The sequence below is a fragment of the Ictidomys tridecemlineatus genome, chromosome 3 (assembly GCF_052094955.1).
Source record: "Ictidomys tridecemlineatus isolate mIctTri1 chromosome 3, mIctTri1.hap1, whole genome shotgun sequence".
In the NCBI taxonomy this organism is placed as follows: domain Eukaryota; kingdom Metazoa; phylum Chordata; class Mammalia; order Rodentia; family Sciuridae; genus Ictidomys; species Ictidomys tridecemlineatus.
Window position 1 is genome coordinate 98,216,027 of NC_135479.1, and position 20,972 is coordinate 98,236,998.

General features: G+C 44.7%; 1 protein-coding gene and 1 long non-coding RNA gene across 3 annotated transcripts in view; one reads left to right on the forward strand and one right to left on the reverse strand.

Moving 5' to 3' along the window:
• Mme (membrane metalloendopeptidase) overlaps window positions 1–20,972 on the reverse strand; it is an 81,087-nt gene that overhangs the window by 58,333 nt on the left and 1,782 nt on the right. For both annotated transcript variants that reach the window (XM_013358815.4, XM_005325694.5), the window contains exons 2-3: window positions 18,307–18,473; window positions 17,436–17,471 (exon numbers count right to left, since the gene is read on the reverse strand). In XM_013358815.4, the coding sequence (XP_013214269.1) occupies window positions 17,436–17,471; window positions 18,307–18,463 (193 nt within the window). In that variant the 5' untranslated portion in view covers window positions 18,464–18,473. The remainder of the gene's footprint in view (window positions 1–17,435; window positions 17,472–18,306; window positions 18,474–20,972) is intronic.
• LOC144376296 (uncharacterized) lies at window positions 812–4,481 on the forward strand. The gene is made up of 2 exons (XR_013436595.1): window positions 812–2,090; window positions 4,203–4,481. It is a non-coding gene; the product is annotated as an uncharacterized LOC144376296 (long non-coding RNA).

Below are 20,972 nucleotides of genomic sequence, written 5' to 3' on the forward strand. Positions count from 1 at the left end.
CAAAGGAGCTGGACATTTGTGGGTGCAGGCTGACCAGGGTTTGCACTGCTGTTTTTTGAATGGAGCAACCAGAGACAGAAGAACCTTACAGGATGATGGTCACTGAAAACAGCAACACTTGGCCAAACAAAGGTGTCCAAGAGAACACAGGGTTCCCTCGAGGAGAAGCAGAGATGAGAACCAGAGTTGGAAAAGAATAACCAGAACCAGCAGAGACTGGAGTCTCAGGGAGCCCACGATTCTTACCGAGGGAAGAAATGAACAAGTAGCTAACTCTCCCTGAAACAAGAAAACGGTGCGAAAAGAGAAACACCAAGAAACGGTCACCTCAGTAACCCAGTTCTAGCTTAAGAGGGTAGATTAGGAAGGTGAATCGGACAACAGAGAACCACACAGACTTTCCTACTTGCAAAGGAGCCAGATGTGACAGAAAGGGGCTAACTAGGAGCCTGGACAGAGAAATGGAGAGCTGAGAAACGGGATTTCCACAAGCAGGGCAAAGCCAGACTGAAAACATATTTTTTTGCTGCTCTATTTGTGTATTATTGACAAACCACCTTGCATAGGCAAGGTGACTTCAAGATCAGGAACCTGTTCAGCCAGGTTTATTAATGACTTACTATGTGCCCTATGCCCTGCTGATGGCTGGAAATGGAGCAGTGAATAAGACAGAAACAGTGACCCTCACAGCGTCTGGGCATACACGAGACACAGGGCAATTACCAACAGGGAGTCAGGGCTGCAGGTGAAGGGTGAGGCGCTCTGGTCGGAGGGGGCATTCCTAGTCAGAAGCAGTGGGTACAGATGAACACCCCATTCCTTCAGTCCCCAGTGAAGATCTGATGCAGAAACCGAGCTGAGTTCTAGGCAGGAAAGGCAGGCCATGACCCTGAGAAAGGAAGGGACTAAAGCAAGACTCTGTGGCTCTGTGGAAGGGGAGCAGTGGGCCGGCCTCGACCACAGGCAAAGGGCTCAGAATCCCAAGAGCCATGCCTGGCCAGGACTGGGGTGCTGAGGCTGGCCTTCATGGCCCTGTCCAGAGAAGAGGAGGAATCTGACCCTGGGAAGGAGACACGCTCTTGCTGAGGCTATGGGAGTAGCCAGCCACCCTGGGATCCTGTCAGTGGGCATCAGGTGGAAGCAGCTTTCCTTCCCGTCTCCGTGGCTCATCCTGGAGGTCATCTGTGTCACACACCTGGTCAGGTCAAATTATGCTGTCATAAGCCCAAGCTGGGGCAAGTTCTTTCCATGAATCCAGACAGGGTTCTGGGGACTGCAATTGGCAGGCTGCTGGCTGACTTTCCTGTAAGGCTCCCACATCACGGTTGACAGGCTCTAGCACAAGGTTAGGGGAAGGGATGGAGCCTCAGACCACCAACCACAGAATGGGCTATCAGATCAGAGTGGGACACAGTTCTGAGAAGGAACTCAACATGTACTTCCAGGCAACCCACAGAATGTAAGAGCAATGGTAACTGTAAAGTAGACCCCTGCCCCAGGCACGGACTCACGTCCCAACAGCAGGCCCAACAACTGGCTCAGAGTGGATACTTCGAAAGCATCGCTCATTCTCAATTAAGCTTTCTCATAGCAATTATCACCACCAGCCATTTATAAACGAAAACCCACATGCATCAGAATCTCGGAAAGTGTTGCTTTCCCTGTTACTATCCTCCAGTGAAAAAAAAATGACTTACGTTCACTAAAATTCAGATACACAGCATCTGAAAATCTTTGAACTTTTCACACTAGATTAGATTTTCTTTTGTTAAACAGACAAAAAAGAATTGATTCCTCCCTCCTCTAAGTTTTTAAAAATGAATCGATGTGGCAGCAGGTGGTTGAGGACAAGCCCGACCCTGGGTTTGGGCACCTACATGTGCAACTGGATGAGCTGACCTCCTCAGAAGTGGAGGAGGTGAAAGGTTGCTCCTTCTCACAGCTGGACTCACGTGGACGGAGTGACCACAGCAGAGAGATGGAGTCCTACTGTGGACAGACAATGAGAGGTCAGCAATGGAGGAAGCAATGGAAAGAAGCCGGAGGTGGGAGCAGCGGGCAGCTGAGGGAGGGTGCTGTTGCCAGCAGAGGTGAGTGCAGACCCAGCCCACTTCAGCCCTGGCCTCTGGCAAAGGTTGTGAGGGGACAGCTGAGCTAGAGTGAGGCCCAGAAGACAGGAAAGAAAAGCAGAAACTCAGGCTCGCTCCAGAATGGGAAATGGGCCAGGAGAACCTGAGGGACCAGGCAGAAATCCGACCACCAGAGACGGGTGGAGGCCGATGGCCAGGCCCAGGGCTGACTGAAGGGGACTGCCCTTGGGTCGCAGATAGAACTTGACCACCCTGGTCAGCTCCTCAGATCTTCCTGCTTCTTCTTGCTGACATCGTGTTATCACCACAGCTGAGATGCACCAGGCAAAGGACACTGTCTTTCCACCATTCATGTTGGCAAAGGTCCGAGTTAGTTCAAGGTGACCTTCAGGGTTTCACCGATGTCCTTCCTTTTCAGCATGTTGTCAGATCCTTGCTGTGTGCAATGTTGGGTACGGCATTTCAAGGAATGCAGCCGATTGCTCAGTGTCTACTGCCCTCTTCACGTGATTCACTCAAACAGGATTAAAACAATTTCTCTATCACAAATACCATTACTACTATTTTGCTTTCTGGCCTCTAAGTTAGTGAAATCATTAACCGCTACATTCGTGTGTTTTGAGGGTAATGAATTAATGTTAGCTTCCAACTGGCAGAGGTATCAGAAACACCCCAATTTCATCCAGTTAATTTCATTATACCAGAAAATTAAGTCGGAGAATTTAACAAAAGCTTTTTTTGTGTGTTTTGTTCTTTGAAAAGTATTTGTAAGGACCTGCTTGATCGTCTAGTAAGTACGTCTTATTATAAGTCTTAAGCAGTTGAGAATGCTTTAAGAATTTCTTTGAAGTTCAGGAAAGCTTTGATTAACCAAAAAAAAAAAAAAAAGAACCTTAAAAAGATATGGCCTTATTCACCATTTTATATGTGGTTTGCTTGTTCCTACTTAAGCATCAGGCACAGAGAGACAGACTAGCTGCAAGCTCCTGGTCACCTGACTGACTGACTTCAGTCTGGCTTCCCAGGGTAGCCTCCAGAGGGCAGGGCCCTCTGGACTAGACACTTAAAAACAGAAGACAGTCTGACTTCTGAAATGTGTCAGTTCTGTTTTGTTTTGTTTAAATTTGGGGAAGATCATATCTTTGAGAAATGTTTAAACAAAACATTTTTAAGAACAGAACTCACTGATTCATTTTGGGTTTTTAATTAGGAAAGACAAATACAGATAAATTCATTATTAATTCTAGTTCTGTCACATTATTAATTCTAGTCCTGCAACAATACTCGCAGACAGCTGGCACACATGAACAGAAAACCCTCACCCGTGGGAACGCACCTCCAGATTAGGAGGCATATCCTCTGGTTCTAGAACCTTCCTCTTGCCAGAAAACATCTACCTCCACTTAGAAGAGCATCTCCTGAAAACTAGCTCTAGAGGGAAGAATGAGGAGCCCGGTTGTGAGAAGGACAGGCAGAAGAGCACTTGTGAATTGGCTTCGGCACGAGGGCAGGGGAGTGTGAAGCCCTGAGCTGTGCATGGACGCTCCCAGCTGACTTAACCCAGTCCCTTCCCAGCAGCACTCCCAGCCTCACCCACTGTGTCCATGTCCTCTACCCTGAAGGCCTTGCTTCTGCTTACCAAGAACTCCAACCTTCCTCCAAAGCCTGACCATCCCCCAGGAATCATCAAGGATGGGTGGGTGACTACTATAGCCTAGCACAGGGATTTCTTGACCCTGGGAATGCTCACGACCTTGACCTCCACCCCACGTGGATGAGGCATTTTCACAATGACAGTTCCAAGTTGTCCTGGCCCAGAACAGTTCTATCTCTGAAATCTGCAGCTCGGGCAAGCCCCAGGCTGACCTTCTGATTCTCAGAACTTTCTTTCATTTCTTGACTTTCCCATGCCAGCTCTTCAGCTACATTTGTTTTGTTTTGTTTTGTTAAATATGTTTTAGTTGTAGATGGACACAATACCTTCATTTATTTATCGTTTCATGTGGTGCTGAGAATCAAACCCACTGCCGTCGATGTGGCAGGCAAGTGCTCTATGACGGAGCCACAGCCCCCGTCCCTCTTCAGCTGTTTTTAAATTTGTCTTTCTCCTAGCTTCGACCCAGCCTGTCCTGCAGCACCATCACTGAAACCATCATTTCAAGGAAGTGCTTCATTCCTTTACCCCGCAGATGAATGGACCTGAATCCAGCCAGAGACCTTCCTCCCCCAGCACCAGGCTAAGACATTTAATGTTGTGCTTCATGTTAGACGGTTTGTGGTCTGTCTCCTTGTCTAGCAAAAAATTCCCTGTGAGCGGGGACTTTATTGTGTGCACATCAGTATCCTCAGTGCCTAAAACAGCACCTAATAAAAAAGTATGTTAAGACGGTCTCAGTGAGCCCACTCTGTCTAATTTAATGCTGCCTGAAATGATGGTCAATGACTTCCCCAGGACCATCAATATTCTGTTTGTGGCTCACTCCTTGGGCTGGTCCCTTCTGGTATCCATCTTCTCATTTCATTTCTCTACAAGCTCACTGCTAAGGCAGATTTTGCCTCTTACCTTCATATAGAAAACTGAAGAAAGGACCTCCATTTGACCCAGCTACCCGCTCCTCAGTACATATCCAAAGGACTTAAACTCAGCATACTACAGTGACACAGCCACATCAGTGTTTATAGTGCTCTATTCACAATAGCTAAACTATGAAACCAAATTAGGTGCCCTTCAACAGGTGAATGAAGAAAATGGGGTATATATGCACAATGGAATAACACAAGCCATAAAAAAAGAACGACTTTATGACTTTTGTTGGTAAATGGGATGGATCTAAAGACTATCCTGCTAAGTGAAAGAAGCCAATCCCAACAAACCAAAGGCCGGATGTCCTCCTGATATATGGATGCTAACACACAACAGGACGTGGGGGGCTAGAAACTCACTGGTTTGGACAAAGAGGAATGAAGGGAAGGGAGGGAGATGGAATGAATCCAACATACCTTTCCTATATGAATACACCACCTGTGAAACTCCACTTCACGAACGACCACAAAAATAGGTTCTACTCCATGTATGTATGATACATCAAAATACACTCTACTGTCATGTATAACTCAAAAGAACAAATTTTTTAAAAAGAGAAAAGAAAACTGAAGCAGTGGACTAATGAACCCCTGGGCTTCCTGCCCTTCCTAACTCCAAATGTGTTTGTATTCCAATCTCTGCTGCCTGTCCCCTCTGGCACCAGGAAGCACAGGCCCTTCCTAAGAGCAATGGCCAGGGCTTCTTTCCTCTGGATATACCCTCTCTCAATTGCCCATGGCAATGCCCACCCATCCTCCCATCTTCTACCCGAATCTCCCCCCTTCCAATGCTCTATGTCCAGCTGCACGGAGCCCTAGGCCACTCCAACTTTTGCCACTCCTTCCACCACGCTTGCTGACTTTCCTCCACCTTCCTGATTGCTCCTTCTCACTCTCCTTTGGAGAAGGCTTTTCCTCTCTCTCCTGTGAGGCCAGTTCAGGTCTCATCTCCATTTCCTTTATGGAAATCTGCGCTGCACTGTCCACTGCGCTGATGCCTCCTGTGTCCTCATCTCCAACCCCAGGTTCCCCAGCTCCGGCACATGGGCCCTTCCTGGTCCCCAACTTCAAACTGTCCCCAAGGGTGTTCTCCCCTCTGCAGCCCACCTCTTGCCTCCCCAGCACTTCTTTTGTGTTCCCCCCCACCCCTGGGAGCAGCCACAGGGCTGCCGGTCTCCCACCAGATATCTGAGCCCCTCTTCCCCAGTTCTTTCTCACCATCTCCCCTCGTTACATAGAGAGCATGTCTTACGAGTTCTACCTCCTATGAGCTATAGCCCAAATCAATCCATTTCTCTCCACCCCGAATGTCACCATTCAGATCTGGGCAACCATGACCCTCATCCCGACAAGCGCAGCAGCCTCAATTCTTAGTTACAGCTGTGACCCTTCAACAGCTCTGCTCACGTCATGCCTCGTTTAGAGCCTTCCCTTCTGTGACTTCCACTGCCACTGACAGGAGGTCCTGACGCTTTCGTGTGCCTCCAGCACCCCGCCCCTGCTCACTGCTCTGCCCACAGACTCTTCCCTGCTCACCCCTCTCTCGCCCCCCCACGCACACCCCGAGTGACCAGCCTGCAGAGCGCCCCTTGGTGCTCAGTCTGGCTGTGCTCTCCCTCACAGCAGGAACCCTGGAGTGCCACTCTCTTCCTTAGGTCAGTCTTGGCCTCCACCTCACCAGGCCTGTGCCAGACGGCAAGCAAACGGGTGGGGGGGGAGCCACACCCCGAGAGGAACCCCTCAAACACTCCCTGTAACACACATTTTACTTATTTTTGACAGATTTTGGGAGAAATTGCAACCCACTGAGCTTGGCCTGTAGGACCTCTGTCCACATTTACTTCTTCAGCCCAGAGTCTTGCCGGCCCGGTGATGCTCACACTACATACCAGCCATCAGGACCTACCTGTGGGCCCTGAGCTTGCCAAGCTTCTCACTATGTCCTGCACCAGCCTTGCACAAGCTGGTCTTTGCTCCTCTGGTCTGGAAGTCCCTGAGCACCTGTCAGAACTTGGAGGCTGATGCCTGCTCTTGGGAACATGCCTGTCTCTGAGTGCCTATGGGACACCCTGCTCATCAAAACCAGAGGGTAACTATGTTCATTGTCTGTTATCCTGACCAAACTATCATTTTCTTGAGGTCAGAGGGTATCATAGTTCATATTCCCAGTGATTGAAAAGCATTCAATATCTAGAAGGCGTTTGATTAATGTTTTTGGAAAAATAAGTACATGAATGAGTAGATGAATGGATAAAGGAATGAGAGGAGGAGGAAGAAGCTGATCAGCAGTGTCTATGGAAACATTCGTGCCTGCACTGCATGGGAAATTCATGAGGGCACTCCAGAACTGGCTTCTCCAAGATGAGGAGAAAAATGGGTCCGGTGTCTCTCACACTCTTACTTAGACTCATCCTGGATGCTTGGTCTGAAAGTGCACCTGTTCAAGCTATCAGCTGGCTAGCGTACCTTCTTAAAAATTGCAAATGTCCAGGTGATTCCTGTGCACTTGTCTATTTATTTACTTAAATTGCTTTCCCTCCCAATGTAACAAAGAATACTCCTTGAAAAGACAGAAATTTTGTGTGTTCAGGAAGGATAGCAGGTCTGGCAACATGGGTGTATTTTAAAAGCTTCTCAAATCACTCTAATAAGAAGTCACAGCTGAAAAATCATGATTCTTCAGAGCTTCCCCCAAATTCACTGTGCTGGCCAACTTCCTAGAGACTTTGTTAAAAATGCAGCAGCTGATTCAGTAGGTCCTGAGAATCTGCATTTTGCAAGTTCCCATTTAATGTCCATGCAATTGGTCCCTGGAGCAAAGTGGGAGAGGCAAAGACCTAGTCACTCTCTTGCTGCTGCTTTACCTTTGTCATTTAAGGGCTAATGTCAAGGTCGGGTGGGGATGGGCACAGAGTAGCTGGACTTTCAAATCAAGGGGCGCCTGCAGGGAGGCCCCGCTGAACAGAGATGGGATTAAAGCGATCACTCCTGATTTGTTCACTTTAACTGAATCAAAGAAAATGTTAATAAAAAAAATGACATATTTTTATCTAAGACTATCTAAAAGGTCCTAACACTTTCTTTAAAAAGATATAGTTTGCATTTTGATTTTTAATAAAAGCTTTAAATAGGGCCGTGGTAATTTTCATGACCTAAGATGTTGAATGAAATATTTCTATGTGTTATACCTACCGCATATCTCTGCCCCCCAAGGATAGGTAACATGGATGGGCTGAGTCTTTGATGCTTCTTTGTAAAGGGAGACACTTTTAATTCCAGTTTTGTAGATAAGAGAAAAATGAAATACAGAAAGCTAAAATGATTTAATTTAGATCACGTACCAAAAACACAGGATGAGGCCCAAACATATGTCCTAGGGGCTCTGATGCTAAAAGATGTTTAGTAGAAAAAGAAGCAATAAACTTTCAAAAGATCCTAACTTAATTTTTTTCACAACTCTTGTATCTTCTTGAAATACAGTTACAACTTAGTCCTCCTGCACATTTATCCTGCTGGAATGTCTCTGTTCTGTTCATCTAATTGCAACCTATATTGTTCCTAAACAAGAAGTCAAAGTGGCATTATAGAGGTACATCAGATAAACTCATATACGTTAGAGGAGGAAGAACAAGGAGACAAAAATGGTAACAAATCAAGTTTACACAAATAGATCTGACCCAGCTGTCCCACTCCTGGATATTTGTCCCGAAGATCTAAAATCCACATGCTACAGTGACACAGCCACCGCAATGTTTATAGCACCAAAATTCACAATAGCAAAATTATGGAATTAAAACAGGTGTCCATCAATAGATTAATGGATTAAGAAATTGTGGCATATATACACAATGGAGTTCCACTTGGTCATCAGAAACAATGGAATTGGGGCATTTGCCAGTAATTTGGATGGAAATGGAGACTATCATGCTAAGTGAAATTAGCTAAATTCAGAAACTCAAAGGTTGAGTGTTTTCTCACATCCAGGAACTAGAATAAAATAGAGAGGAGGGAAGCATAAGATTACATAAGGAACCAGTCACATACAAATTAATAGTCGGTGAAAGGAAGTCTAGTAGGGGAAGGAGAAGGGGAGGGTGGGAGGGAACTGAAATGGATTTCCATGTGTGTATGAGTTTGTTGGGATGAACTCAACTACTTCCTATAACTATAAACTCTAATCATCATCATCACCCAACAAATTTGGGAAGCTGAACGAGGTGGTGCACATTTGTAATCCTAGCTATGAGGGAGGCTGAGGCAGGAGGATCCTAAGTTCAAGGCCAACCTCAACAATATAGTGAGGCTGTGTCTCAAAATAAAAGATAAAGAGGGCTGGGATGCGGCTGGGTGGTGGAGGGCTTGCCTGAGCATGTATGAGGCTCTGGGTTCAATTCCCAACTGCAAACAAACAAACAAACAAACAAGCAAACAAATTCATTATGCTCTTCTGTCAGTCAGGTTGAAAGAAAAACATTTTGTAGCACCTGTTAGAAACATCAACCTATTTTCTGATAGTAAGCCTGTCCCTGGAGGCTGCTCTGTGTCTCAGCCAGAGGCCTGGTGCTGGTTCCATTGGCTGGTACATGTGGCCCCATCATCTCTCCTATTCTAAGTGAAATCTCAGAGAAGGCAAACCCTGACATGGTTTTAACTTCCTGGTGGAGTTTCCATAGGCTCTTCCTCAATACCATCTGGATGTAGGCATGCATCAGGTAACCACAGGGACGTGTGCTAGGAAATCCATCTTCTGGGGATCTCTGGGACCATCAGAGAGGGTGCTTGCACAAGCAAGATGCTGCAACGTCACTGGGCGAGACCTTATGGGCCATAACCCTGTAGCCGTGGCCGTCACGGGCAGTATATCACTACACTGAACATGACTATGTGACCAAACAACAGGAGCTCCTCAAACCCAGAGAGTTATTTTTTAAGGAAAGGTTTACTAGACTCTGAGAACCATCTACAATCATGTGAATTTTGGAAATGGAGCTCAGTGAACCCAATAGTGAACAGCTAGCGTCAGACCAAATCAGAAGGTCACTATTTAGAACTGGACATTCGTGAGATGGGAAAAAAAGGATGCAGGTGACATTTTGTTTGGTTTTTAGCAGTTCTGAGTTGTTAACTAGAAGACTATAAAACTCCCCCAATGATTGTCACTGAAATGTATTGTCATGCCGCCATTACCATGTCCAGCTTTGGGACACTCCCATCACTCCCAAACTTTCCTTTGTGCCCCTTAGCAATCAATACCCGCCCCTCCCCCAGACCCAGGAAGCCACTATTCCGCATTCTGCTTCCATAGTTCTACCTTTTCTAGCTTCATATAAATGGAATTATATGTGTGCTCTTCTGTGCCTGGCTTATTTCACTTAGCGTGATGTTTTCAAAGTCCACACGGTTGCATGTAGCTGTAATTCTGATTGTTGTGTAGCACTCTGCTTCACAACTTTACCTCATTTTGTTTGCTCACCTGTTGACAGGCATTTGGGTTGTTTGTGTGGCTTGGCTCCTGTGAACACTGCTATAATGAGCAATGGCTTAGAAGTCCTTGGGAGGACTTGTGTGGAATTGTAGATGGTGTAGAAAGTCTATGCTTACTCTTTGTAAAACTTGCTAAACTCTTTTCCGAGATGGTCCTTACCATTTGAACTTGGATGTACTGAAATTTACATTCCTACCAGCAATGAACGGCGATTCTGCTTCTCCAGACTCACTAACACTGGGCACTCTCTTCCTTCATTGAAGCCTGCGATGGCTAATTTTAGGTCCCAACTTGGCTGGGTTAATGAGAGCTGACAGGGCCTATCTCCAAGTGCATCTGAGAGGGTGTTTCTGGAAGAGACTGGCCTTTGAATCAGTGGACACAGAAGATCCACCTTCACCAATGGGTGTGGCCTCATCCAGTCTTCCGAGGCCCAACAGGACAGAAAAGTGACGAGGGCACATCCTCTGTCCTTCCTGGAGCTGGGACACCCATCTTCTGAACTTGGACATCAGAACTCCAGGTTCTTGGGCTTCTAGACTCTGGGACTCACCTCATCAGTTCCCTTGCTGCTCAGGACTTTGGACACAGACTGAGAGTCACATGGGCTTGAAGTCAGCACACCTCGGGACACCTTGGCCTCTGTGATCTTGTGAGCCAAGTCCCATAATAAACTTTGTTATATCTCTGTCTCCCCATATATAGAGAGATAGATATGGCTACTGGTTCTGTTTTTCTGGTGAACCCTAATATGTGATCCTTCCAGTGGGTGTAGGACAAGGATTTTTTTGTGTGATTGTTTGTTTTTTGTTTTGGGTACCAGGATTGAACCCAGGGGCACTTAACCACTGAGCCTTTTTATCTTCATTTCAGATAGGGGTCTTGCTAAGTTGCTGAGGCAGGCCCAGAACTTGCAATTCTCCTGCCTCAGCCCCCGAGTCACTGGGATTACAGGTATGCACCACCACAACAGCTGGGTGAGCATGTTCTGAATAGAGAGAATGTACTTGTTTGCATTGAGTCTAGACAACAGGATCAAAATAAGAAACCACCAGCCCCATCCCCCACCTGAATTGTCTTAACAAATGAAAGTATTCAGAATCTAAGAGCTTGAGTGACTTTTCTCTCATGGTCTTTTTAATTTTATATTTATCGACTTCTCTCAAATAATCTATTGATTTTATCAATTTGAGCCTCATATTAAATCAAAGTCTTGGTACAAAGTATCTCACTACTCCGCTGCTTCAACTACAGAGAGATCTTTCCATATATCTCTCTAAAATGTGAAGTGAAAAACCGCAGTCCTCAAGCCAGCCTGGGCTATAATTTATACACACCCTCTGTACAATCAGGTCATTTTATAGCTATAAAACAAACCTTTGAACTACAATAAGCCTGCCAGGCACTGGTACTTTCTCCTCCATCAGTGCTTAATTCAATTTATCTATGTTTTCCATTCCTTGACCATGCATTAAAAAAAAAGCAACGGTGCACTTCTGCTTGGAATTTCCCCAGCAAGTAAGAAAACGCGCTGTGTGTGTGTGTGTGTGTGTGTGTGTGTGTGTGTGTGTGTGTGTTTATCACATAGCTGACTCTCTTTCTAGGAAAAAAATTGACTGACAGGTGCGAATTTTTACTGGAGAAATACTGAGGCAAGCATGCTACAAATTATCTTCAGACGTGTCGGGAAGTCACCTAGAGCCACCCTTTGCCCACCATGTGGAAGTCCAGAGGTGTGTTTTGGTCATCTTCTTGCAAGAAGCCTGCGGGGCTCTTACTGCCTCAACGTCTTTTCAGGCTTAAATCACATAATGAGAGAGCTTTGTCACCTCCTCTAAAGGGTGGCCACAAGGATGGTGACTCCAAGTCTGCCTGCAGCCCCTCTTGCACTGATCTGGTCTGTGCACCATTTTTCTTCCTGGAGGCCGTGGGGTGGAAATAGGCGTGAAGGGAGAGAACATGGCCCACAGTGAGCAGGGATGCCCAGGTGCTGCTAGGAAAAGGCCAAATAGAGCCACGATACTTCATCTAGGGCACTACCAAGGTCTGGCCCTTGCAGAAATGACCAAGACATTTGGAAGATTCACTTTATTTCCACAGTCATAGCTCAAGCCACACAAAGTGGTAATTAAATCAAAATGTGAATATATTATCTCACCATGCTGAATAATCTTGCAAGTGAACAGAATGCTCCCTTTCTTTGTATTAATAATTAAATACTCATTAGAAGCTTGCTTGGTAAGTACAGAATTAAAGTAAAAGGTTTAAAGTAATGGTGTAGGGGCTGCCAGAGACAATTGTACAGTGCACCGTCTGTGTGATGTACAGTTGTCCCCACTCTCTCTTAGGAACTATACCGCTCCTGTAGCTTAACCTGGTTTCTCTAGACCCTGGACTGTTTAGGGCCACACTGCTAACATTCACTTCTTTAGAATCTGCCATGGTGTAGACATGGTTGGCACGTGTTCCCTGAAGGTTCAGGGGTTGAACTTTAATCCCCAGGGGAGGTATTAAAAGTCTTAAAACCATCCAACCATGGTGCCCCAAAGCAGGGCCTTTGGGAAGTGATTGGGACTGTTTAAGGTCTTCTGGGTGGATGCCCCATGAGTGAGTCCTGGTGACTTCATAAGAAAAGGGAGAGACCAGGGCACATACATGTGTGTTCCCTGTCCTCGCCCTGTGATGCTCCGTGCCACTTCAGTACTCTGCAAGAAGGTCACTGCCAGATGTGGCCCAGGACTGTGAGTGACACAGACTTCTATTCTTTACATAGTTACTCAAGTCTTGGATATTCTGTTACAGTGACACAAAGTGGACTAACAAAGTCCCTCAATCCCTGCTTCATTTTGATGTCCTGGATGCATTGAAGAAGTCGCTCCCTGTTCTTAGTAAAGCAACAGGTTTCTAGAGACTTAGTTATTTCACCCTCAGAGTTGTCTTGGGGGCTTTAGCTCCACGTTCCCATGGAAGGGAAGGCAGCCGTCTCTCATAGACAGACTGGACCCACAGGCACAGAGTATGAGTCTGTGAGACTCCTGGCTTCCTTCCATGCAGCACAGAGAAGTGGTCGTGGGTACAGGTGTGGGGACCAGGCTGCTGGGTGGGGAACCTGGCTGCTTATTCACCTGTAAGAAAAGACATCAGCCTCTAGGACACATGGCTGTGGTCCAGCTTCTATGAGGCCCAAGATGGGAGGATCACCAGAGGTCAGGAGTTCAAGAGCAGCCTGGGCCACATAGCAAGACCACAGCTCTTAAAAAAGGAAAGAAAAGAAAAAAAAAAACAAGAAGAAGGAATAATAGTACCCACCTCATAGGGTCACTATGGGGATCAACTGTTACTACACGTCAGCTGCTTACGGAGGGCCCAGCACGTAAACATTCAGTCAGTGCTAGCTCTTATCATTCTACCCTGATTTTATTATAGTCTCTTAATGTTACCTCCCTATAACCTGTTATTGTACTTATTCCTTGTCTTGGTCTGTTTTGTGCTCCTGAGGTTGGGCAATTTATAAAGAATAGAAATTTATTTCCTCCTCCTTCTGGAGGCTGAAAGTCTAAGATCAAGTTGCCAGTGTCTGGTGGGGGGCCCCTGCTGCATGCTCACGTGGCACAAGGAGGAAGACCAGACAGAACCAACTTCCTCCAGCAAGTTGGGAACCCAGCTCCAAATCCTGTGGCCTCATCGTCCCTTACAGGATGTACCTCTTAAAGGATGCGGAAACACACAAAATTTGGAGCAGACTAGCATCTTCTATTAGTCTAGTCAATGTTCCGTCCCCAGTCCTGCATATCACAAACCCCAGTTTAGTAATCACACAGCTGTCCAACAGGAAACGCTGGTGTATGTATGAATGTGCCTGTTATAACTCCTCAAAATCAGCCTTAAAAGAAAGGAATTGTTGGAGGGAAATAGTTCCCTCTTACTGCCGTGACAAATTACCACAAATGTAGTGGCTTGAAGCAGGGCACATTTATTGGCCTTTAATTCTGGAGGTAAGCAGTCCAAGAAGGGCCAGAAGAGCCATGCTCTGAAGGCCCTGGAGACAGTCCTGGGCCTACTCTCTGGCTTCGGGGGTCCCAGACTACACCTGCACCTTGGACCTCCGCTTCCTTTGCCCCTTCTGTAAAGCTTTCTTCTCTGATCCTCACGCTGTCCTCTCCTCCTCTTAGAAGAACCCAATTGCTCAGGATAATCTTCCCACTTCAAAAGCCTTAGCTCAATTCCTTCCTTAACAGATCTGCTGCCATCAAAGATAATGTACCCACAGGTTCCAGGAACTGACATGGACATCTTTGGAAGGCTATTACCTTATCTACCTCAAAAAGGAAAAAAGCACTGTGGACTTATCTGGCTCATCTACACCAGTGGCACCTGACACAGGGCACTGCACTGCCCTTAGGGGATATTTGGTAATATCTGGAGACATTTTTTTTTTTTTTTTTTTTTTGGTTTTCACATCTGGGAGAGGGATGCTGCTCTGGTGGGTAGGTCAGGAAAGCCATTAAGGACCCTACGATGTCCACACCCACAACAAAGAATTACCCATGAAACCTTCAGTTATCCATGGAACCTTCTGAGCTGGGAAGTCACAATGCAATGGACACCAGTTTGGGGATATAAGCTTATGGAGAAGTTTTATTTTAGGTCTGGTCAGTCTAATGTGTTTTATATATTAACAAGTTAATGTAATATGTTACTATAATATGTTATAAATATGTTCTAATATATTACATATATTAAAAACATTTAAATCATAGGTGCCCAGACTTCAAGATGGTCCTGAGCCTTCTGCAGGGTCTTGCTCTTGCCCAGCTCAGCCTGACTTCTGCTCCTTGAGCTCAGAGGATCGCAGGGAGAAGTAGCTTTGCCAGAACATCCCTTCCACTGGGAGAAAGATTCAAGTTGGAACCAACTTTAAAGAAAGCACCTTGGGTACCAATTCCTACTTTTCCAACCCTCAAGATGAAGGTCAGTGCTCAGGTTTGAACACCCCCAGACTTCTACCATAACTATATGACTGGAGTGAGATTTCTATCTTTCTTTCCTTTCCATACGCTCCGTGCTTCTCACTCTTCGTTATGACGTGCTTCTGCCCAGGGTTTCCTCTAGAGTTTTCTGAATCTGCAACAACTTCTAAAAGAAATAGTAGCTGCATTTTCGGTGGCAGAAAAAATTTCTAACCAGCCAAGGACTGCATGTATGTGCGTGGAACAGTGAGCCCAAGAGAGCAGGAGGAAGAGTAACTGCAGACATCAAGGTATCCTCACAGCCTGTGAACCAACGAAGAAGGAAGAGAGACAGCCTGACCATGAACTTGGCATCACGGAAGCTATTTCTATGGGGCATTTCTCTGCCAAAATGTAGTTCTTGAGGTGTTTTACACTTGACATGATTTCTAAGTTAACATGAAAAGATGCAGGTTAAATACATTTTGGTGAGTTGAGAATTTCCAGACTCTATTCAAGAACCATGTCCCCAAATCATGAATTCACAAGGTTCCAGATTCCAGACGTCACTCTGCTCTGTGACGTGGGTACTACAGCAGGAATCTGCCTAGAGCTCTGGGGAAAGCCACCTGGAGAGGGTTTACAAAAATGTGTCTACCTCGTTGAAGAATCCAATTTCTTCCAAATTAAATTGTAATAAAAATGAAGACAGGGAAAAAAACAGGTAAGTGAGAGGACTTGTACACTAAGAGATCAGAGTCCTAAGGACAGAAGAACTGACCCTAGTGAGGTCAGCACCTACGTGGAGGTTTCTCAAGACTGGACAGGCATGAGCATATGACAGCGTGGCTGATGGAGAGAGAAAGAGGTGTGGGAGGACCTGCAGGGGAGTAAGCAGTCTCTTTGGCAGTTGGGTACAATGACCCTGGACATCTCCCAGGCAAAGTAGCTATGTAGCATTTCCCCAGAGAACAAAGAAACGTCTTTGTTTCTGAGAAAGCCTTTGGATGGGAAAGTACATGCCATCATGTGGAGCAGCAAGTGGCTAAAATCCAATCAGGTCTCCCTCCATTTCCCTACGGTGCATCTCAGGATGTGGGATCATCACACCTGAGGCCCAGAGCAGAGTGTCCACCAACAAGCAACATAGAAAAGCAAAGGGCACCAGACCCCACTACTCCCAGGCACCTCCCCTGGATATCTTGCAGTTTAGTAAAACAACAGAAACCCAGGTAATAATTTCCAACAGAAAATGGTTAAAGGGCGTAAGTGTGGCATTCATGCCCAAGGAAGCTGCATTCAACTCTGTAGCTGTCCTCCCGAGGCAGGGACACGTGCTCCTCTCATGTCCTCCTCTGACTTCTGTTCCTTCTAACCTCACGACTGACATCTTCTTCAATTCAACCCCATGCCTCTGCTCTTCTCCTTTTGAGAACCCCAATATTCCTGAGGCTCCCACTGTCCCCAAGCTGATAGATCCAAATCTGAGCTTCTTATGCCACCTCCACCGACCGTCCTGCTCACCCTCCCTCCCTCGGATGCTCCTCTCAGCTCAGCCAGCACCTCCTCGTTCATCTCCCAACCACTCTACTTGTGAGTGGCCGCCACTACCCTCCTCAGTGCCTTGGATATTAAACAGTGGCCTCATTTCTAGCTCATTCATGTCCCTCGTTTCAGTTAGCAAGACAGTTCTCCACAGCCATCTGGGGCTTCCTGCCCGCTGCCTCCGCTGAGCCCTGGCTCCCTGCAGGTCGCAGGCAGCTGCCACTGCTTGCTCTGTCCACCTCACCTGGTGTAGCGCTTCCGGACCACACCCTATTCAGGAGGAGATCTGCTTCCCCTCACCACCGCACTGAGGCTACACATGGCCTTTCAAGGCTTTCTACCACATATGCCTGTCCATCAAGCCTGCTTTCATGTCCCAGACCCCTTCAAGGCATTTCCCACACCCTGACTTCCCCACTTAGCCCAAGATGACTACAGGTCACTTCTTCCTCAGAGCTCAATGATTGAGTACTTAACAGTGTGCTCACCATCCCTGCCTTCATTTTCTTTATCCAACTACATAGTGAGTTTCATAAAAATAGACATATAGCTCTTTATCATGTCACCCTATACCCCGGAGCTAAAACAGTGAATTATTTTTTAGAATAGGCAAGTTATTTAATCTACTACTTCAATGCATTTTGGGATTTCTTGATTACAAAGCCAGACACAAAAATAAGTGGTCTGTAATGAGGAAGAATATAAACAAAGCAAAAGTGGAGATACATCTATTAGCACTTTGTTTTCAAATGTTATACATTAAATGCAAAGACAATTGCTTACCTGATTTGATGCAATCTGATGATTTGCAAACTCCATCTAGACAAAGAAGGGTATATGCATAAGTATTTGCATGTTTTCTATTTTATCCTTCTCTTTTAAAAACTGACCATTAAATAGCAACTCCTTAAAAACTTTATGTTATACATAATTGCCAATGGCTAGAAAATAATAGAGGGAGAAGATAGGAAAATCCTAAATTTTAATTTGATTATGAAGAGAAATGTGTTCTTATTATCATCTCTAAAAACTAAGCCTTAGTCCTGACTAATTGAAATAATCAGTTGTTCCAGTTATCTTTCAGTAATCACTTTTTTCCCATTAAAGAATCTTTACTAATCCCTATTGTGAAAAATGTCCAAGACTCAAATTAGACTTCTTAAATTCCTGTGAAGCTCTTCAGAATTTCCATGGCACAGCAAAAATTGACTAATTGCTGAGGCTGGCCATAAAACTGTGTATATTTTAATAAAATAAAATTATATATTAGGGGGCTGGGGTTGTGGCTCAGTGATAGAGCGCTTCCCTAGCACGTGTGAGGCACTGGCTTCGATCCTTAGCACCACATTTAAATAAGTAAAATAAAGGTTTTTGGGAAAAAAAAAAAATATATATATATATATATATATATATTCATAAAGTAAACATGAAGGCCCTAAATATATCTGGCAATTAATAACTTTGCTCCAACATAAAAGGCAGTGTACTTGAGCCCGCTCAAGTTCATTGTTTCAACATACGGGTGTGACACTGTACAAGTGAATCCTGTGTTGCCACCTGTCTCTGTTCTTAAGGTATCTGTTGGGTGATGGCAGGAGCAGGAGATGGAGACCCTTCTCTTTGCCCTGCTGACACCCAGCATGGGGTCACTCACCGTCATAGGTCGCGTAGAGCGCGATCATGGTCACGGCTATGATGGTGAGCAGCAGGACGAGGACCGAGAGGCTGATCTCCAGGGGGGTCCATCTCGGCTTCTTTGGCTTTGGAGTGTTGATATCAGTTATATCCATCTGACTTTCCGATCTTCCCATCACCTAAAATCTGCAGATAAACACAAAAATCTTAACAAATAGATAAGAATAAACTGTGTATAATTTTATAAATGCTTAATGTGGCTCAATAAAAGTAAAAGGTTAATTTATTTCAGATTAGAAATAAAAGTTGATGTTGAAAAGTCAAAACGTAAACGCTGAAAGCAAAGAATATACAGCCATGTGAATTCCACAGGCCCCAGTCACAATCTTTCTGTTTTGTTTTGCTGTCACTGAAGATTCCAGCAATGTTATACAAAGCGAGTTTGTTAGACACTCACGTAGTTTTAATGCAGAAGTTCATAAGCAAATAAGGGGCTGTACCATCATTAAGAAAGCTTTCAACTCACTCTTGTGAACTCTGGACTAACGTCAAAGGTGGATTTTACATCTTGCTCCAGTGGTTTATTTTACAAGCCCAAAATCAATGACTAATACCTTGAGGTTTTGACTAAGCAATAATTTGAAATATGATTACAGATAGAAAACAAAAGGAACAAACACTTGAGGTAGTTTAGTCATAAAAAACAACTTTTGTTTTTACAGCTCAAAATCACTACTCCTGCTGATAGAGGCATCAGTTAACTGGTCAGACAACATTCTGAAGACGTCAACTCAGAGACCAAAAGTCAGTGGAATGAAAGATATTAGCCATATCAACGTTTCTCTTGCAACCAAAGGAGAAAAAAAAACATGATCAAAAAAGCCTACCTTGCAGATTAGGATATCAGCCCTTAAGCCAAATATTTAACTTATATAAATTAGTGTTATTCCTTCTACCAACTATAGCTGACATCTAGTGGGTTCTTTTCATGTGCCAGCATCAGTTCTTAGAGTTTTCCACAACCCGATTCATTTTACCTAGGAAAGTAGGCCACAGAGAAGTCAGGTAACTTGTCCAAGCCCACACAGCAAGTCAACATTCTAAGAGACACCTAACTGCACTATCATTCCAAAACTTAGTTTAAAAATCTTTAGTTTTTGTGCTTGACTATATGAAAGAACTTCTGAGATGAACAAATTAGCTGTGGAATTTAGTAGGTGTAGAATTTAGTCCCTAGATTAAAATAACTGCTCAGAAATGTTCTTTCAGATAAAGATCTTTGTTGAATTCACACACACAAGTCCCTGAGGGTGTGTTTGTGTAGAAACTGAGCCACTAGAGAAAGGAGAAACAGACTGGCCATTTGAGGTGTGGTCTGGGAGACCCAGCAGACAATAAGGTGCTCACTACCTCCAGGGAGTCATTAATAAGTGAACCATAACTGGACTTTACAGTCCTGGATGCAAAGTCTTAAGCACTCTGTCCCTTTGATTACATGAGGCTATAATCAAGGACAGACTATCAAATAAAAATATTTTATTGGACAATGAAAACCACGTCTGCTCAATGAAAAGTGGAATGTAATGTACCTGAATGTTAAAATGTCTTACTTAATGGTTATGTAACTCATGCTACTTTAGTAGCACAGCCCCTGGGGTTACAATATGGAATTGCATTGACTGTAGTTCTAATTTAATAGAGGTGACAATTGGGCAAAGAAAAGGCAGGAACAAATTTAATACCTGGACACTCTACAGAGAGGCAAACAATCAAACGAGTAATTCTCCCAGTCCTCTTCAATTTCTAGTCCTGCCTTAAAGAACACCTAAATATTAATCACATCTGCTTTAGGATTTCTCTGAAATTTCTCTCCTCTTGCTCTAGTAATATTTCAGAAGACAAATCAAGAGACATGTTTTACTGAGTTGAAAAAAAAAACTTTCTTATTTTATTTATTTTTCTTTCTTTCTGAGAAACATGACTCAGTGTCTCTGTAAAGTAAACTTGAGACTGGGGAACCAGGGCAGTGCTCTTTGGCACCACCAAGCTTCCCAGTGTGGCACAGCTGGTGGGCAGGCATTTCTCGCTCCCTCTGGGCTACCTTCCCTGGCTTCTCTCCCTTATCCTTCAGCATGGAGAATGGAGGCAGCCGCAGGAACAGCTATGGGGAAATTCAGGTAGCGAACCAGGTTACTAGCCCTTGGACTTCATCAAAAGAATATCATCTTGAGTCACCAGCAGACTTTTTCTCCATCTGTTCCTCTTAAAAAGCTTTGTAGATTCTTTTTGCCCTTAAGTAGCACTTTTTAACAGTATTGAGCAAAAGTGGGAAAGCTGCAAGTTTAACCTCTTAATTAACTTTGTCATTCATTTTCAGTTAATTCCAGATGATATGCCATTTTCTTTGAAGAAAACAGGGGTCAGGATACTGAATCTCAGGAAAGGACATAGCACTAACTCCTAGTTACCTGAACTTCCAATTTAATCATATACAACCACATTTAAGAGAGAGGGCTAAAGGGCACATGGAAATGAAAAAATATGAAAATTATATAAAGTTGATACTTGGATTCTCATATAAAGCAGGATATGCAAAAACATTCTTACATTCTTAAAATACTTCACCTTAACTAGAAATGTGTTAAAAAGCTTCAACTAAAAACCAGATACCACCCCAGAGGGGAG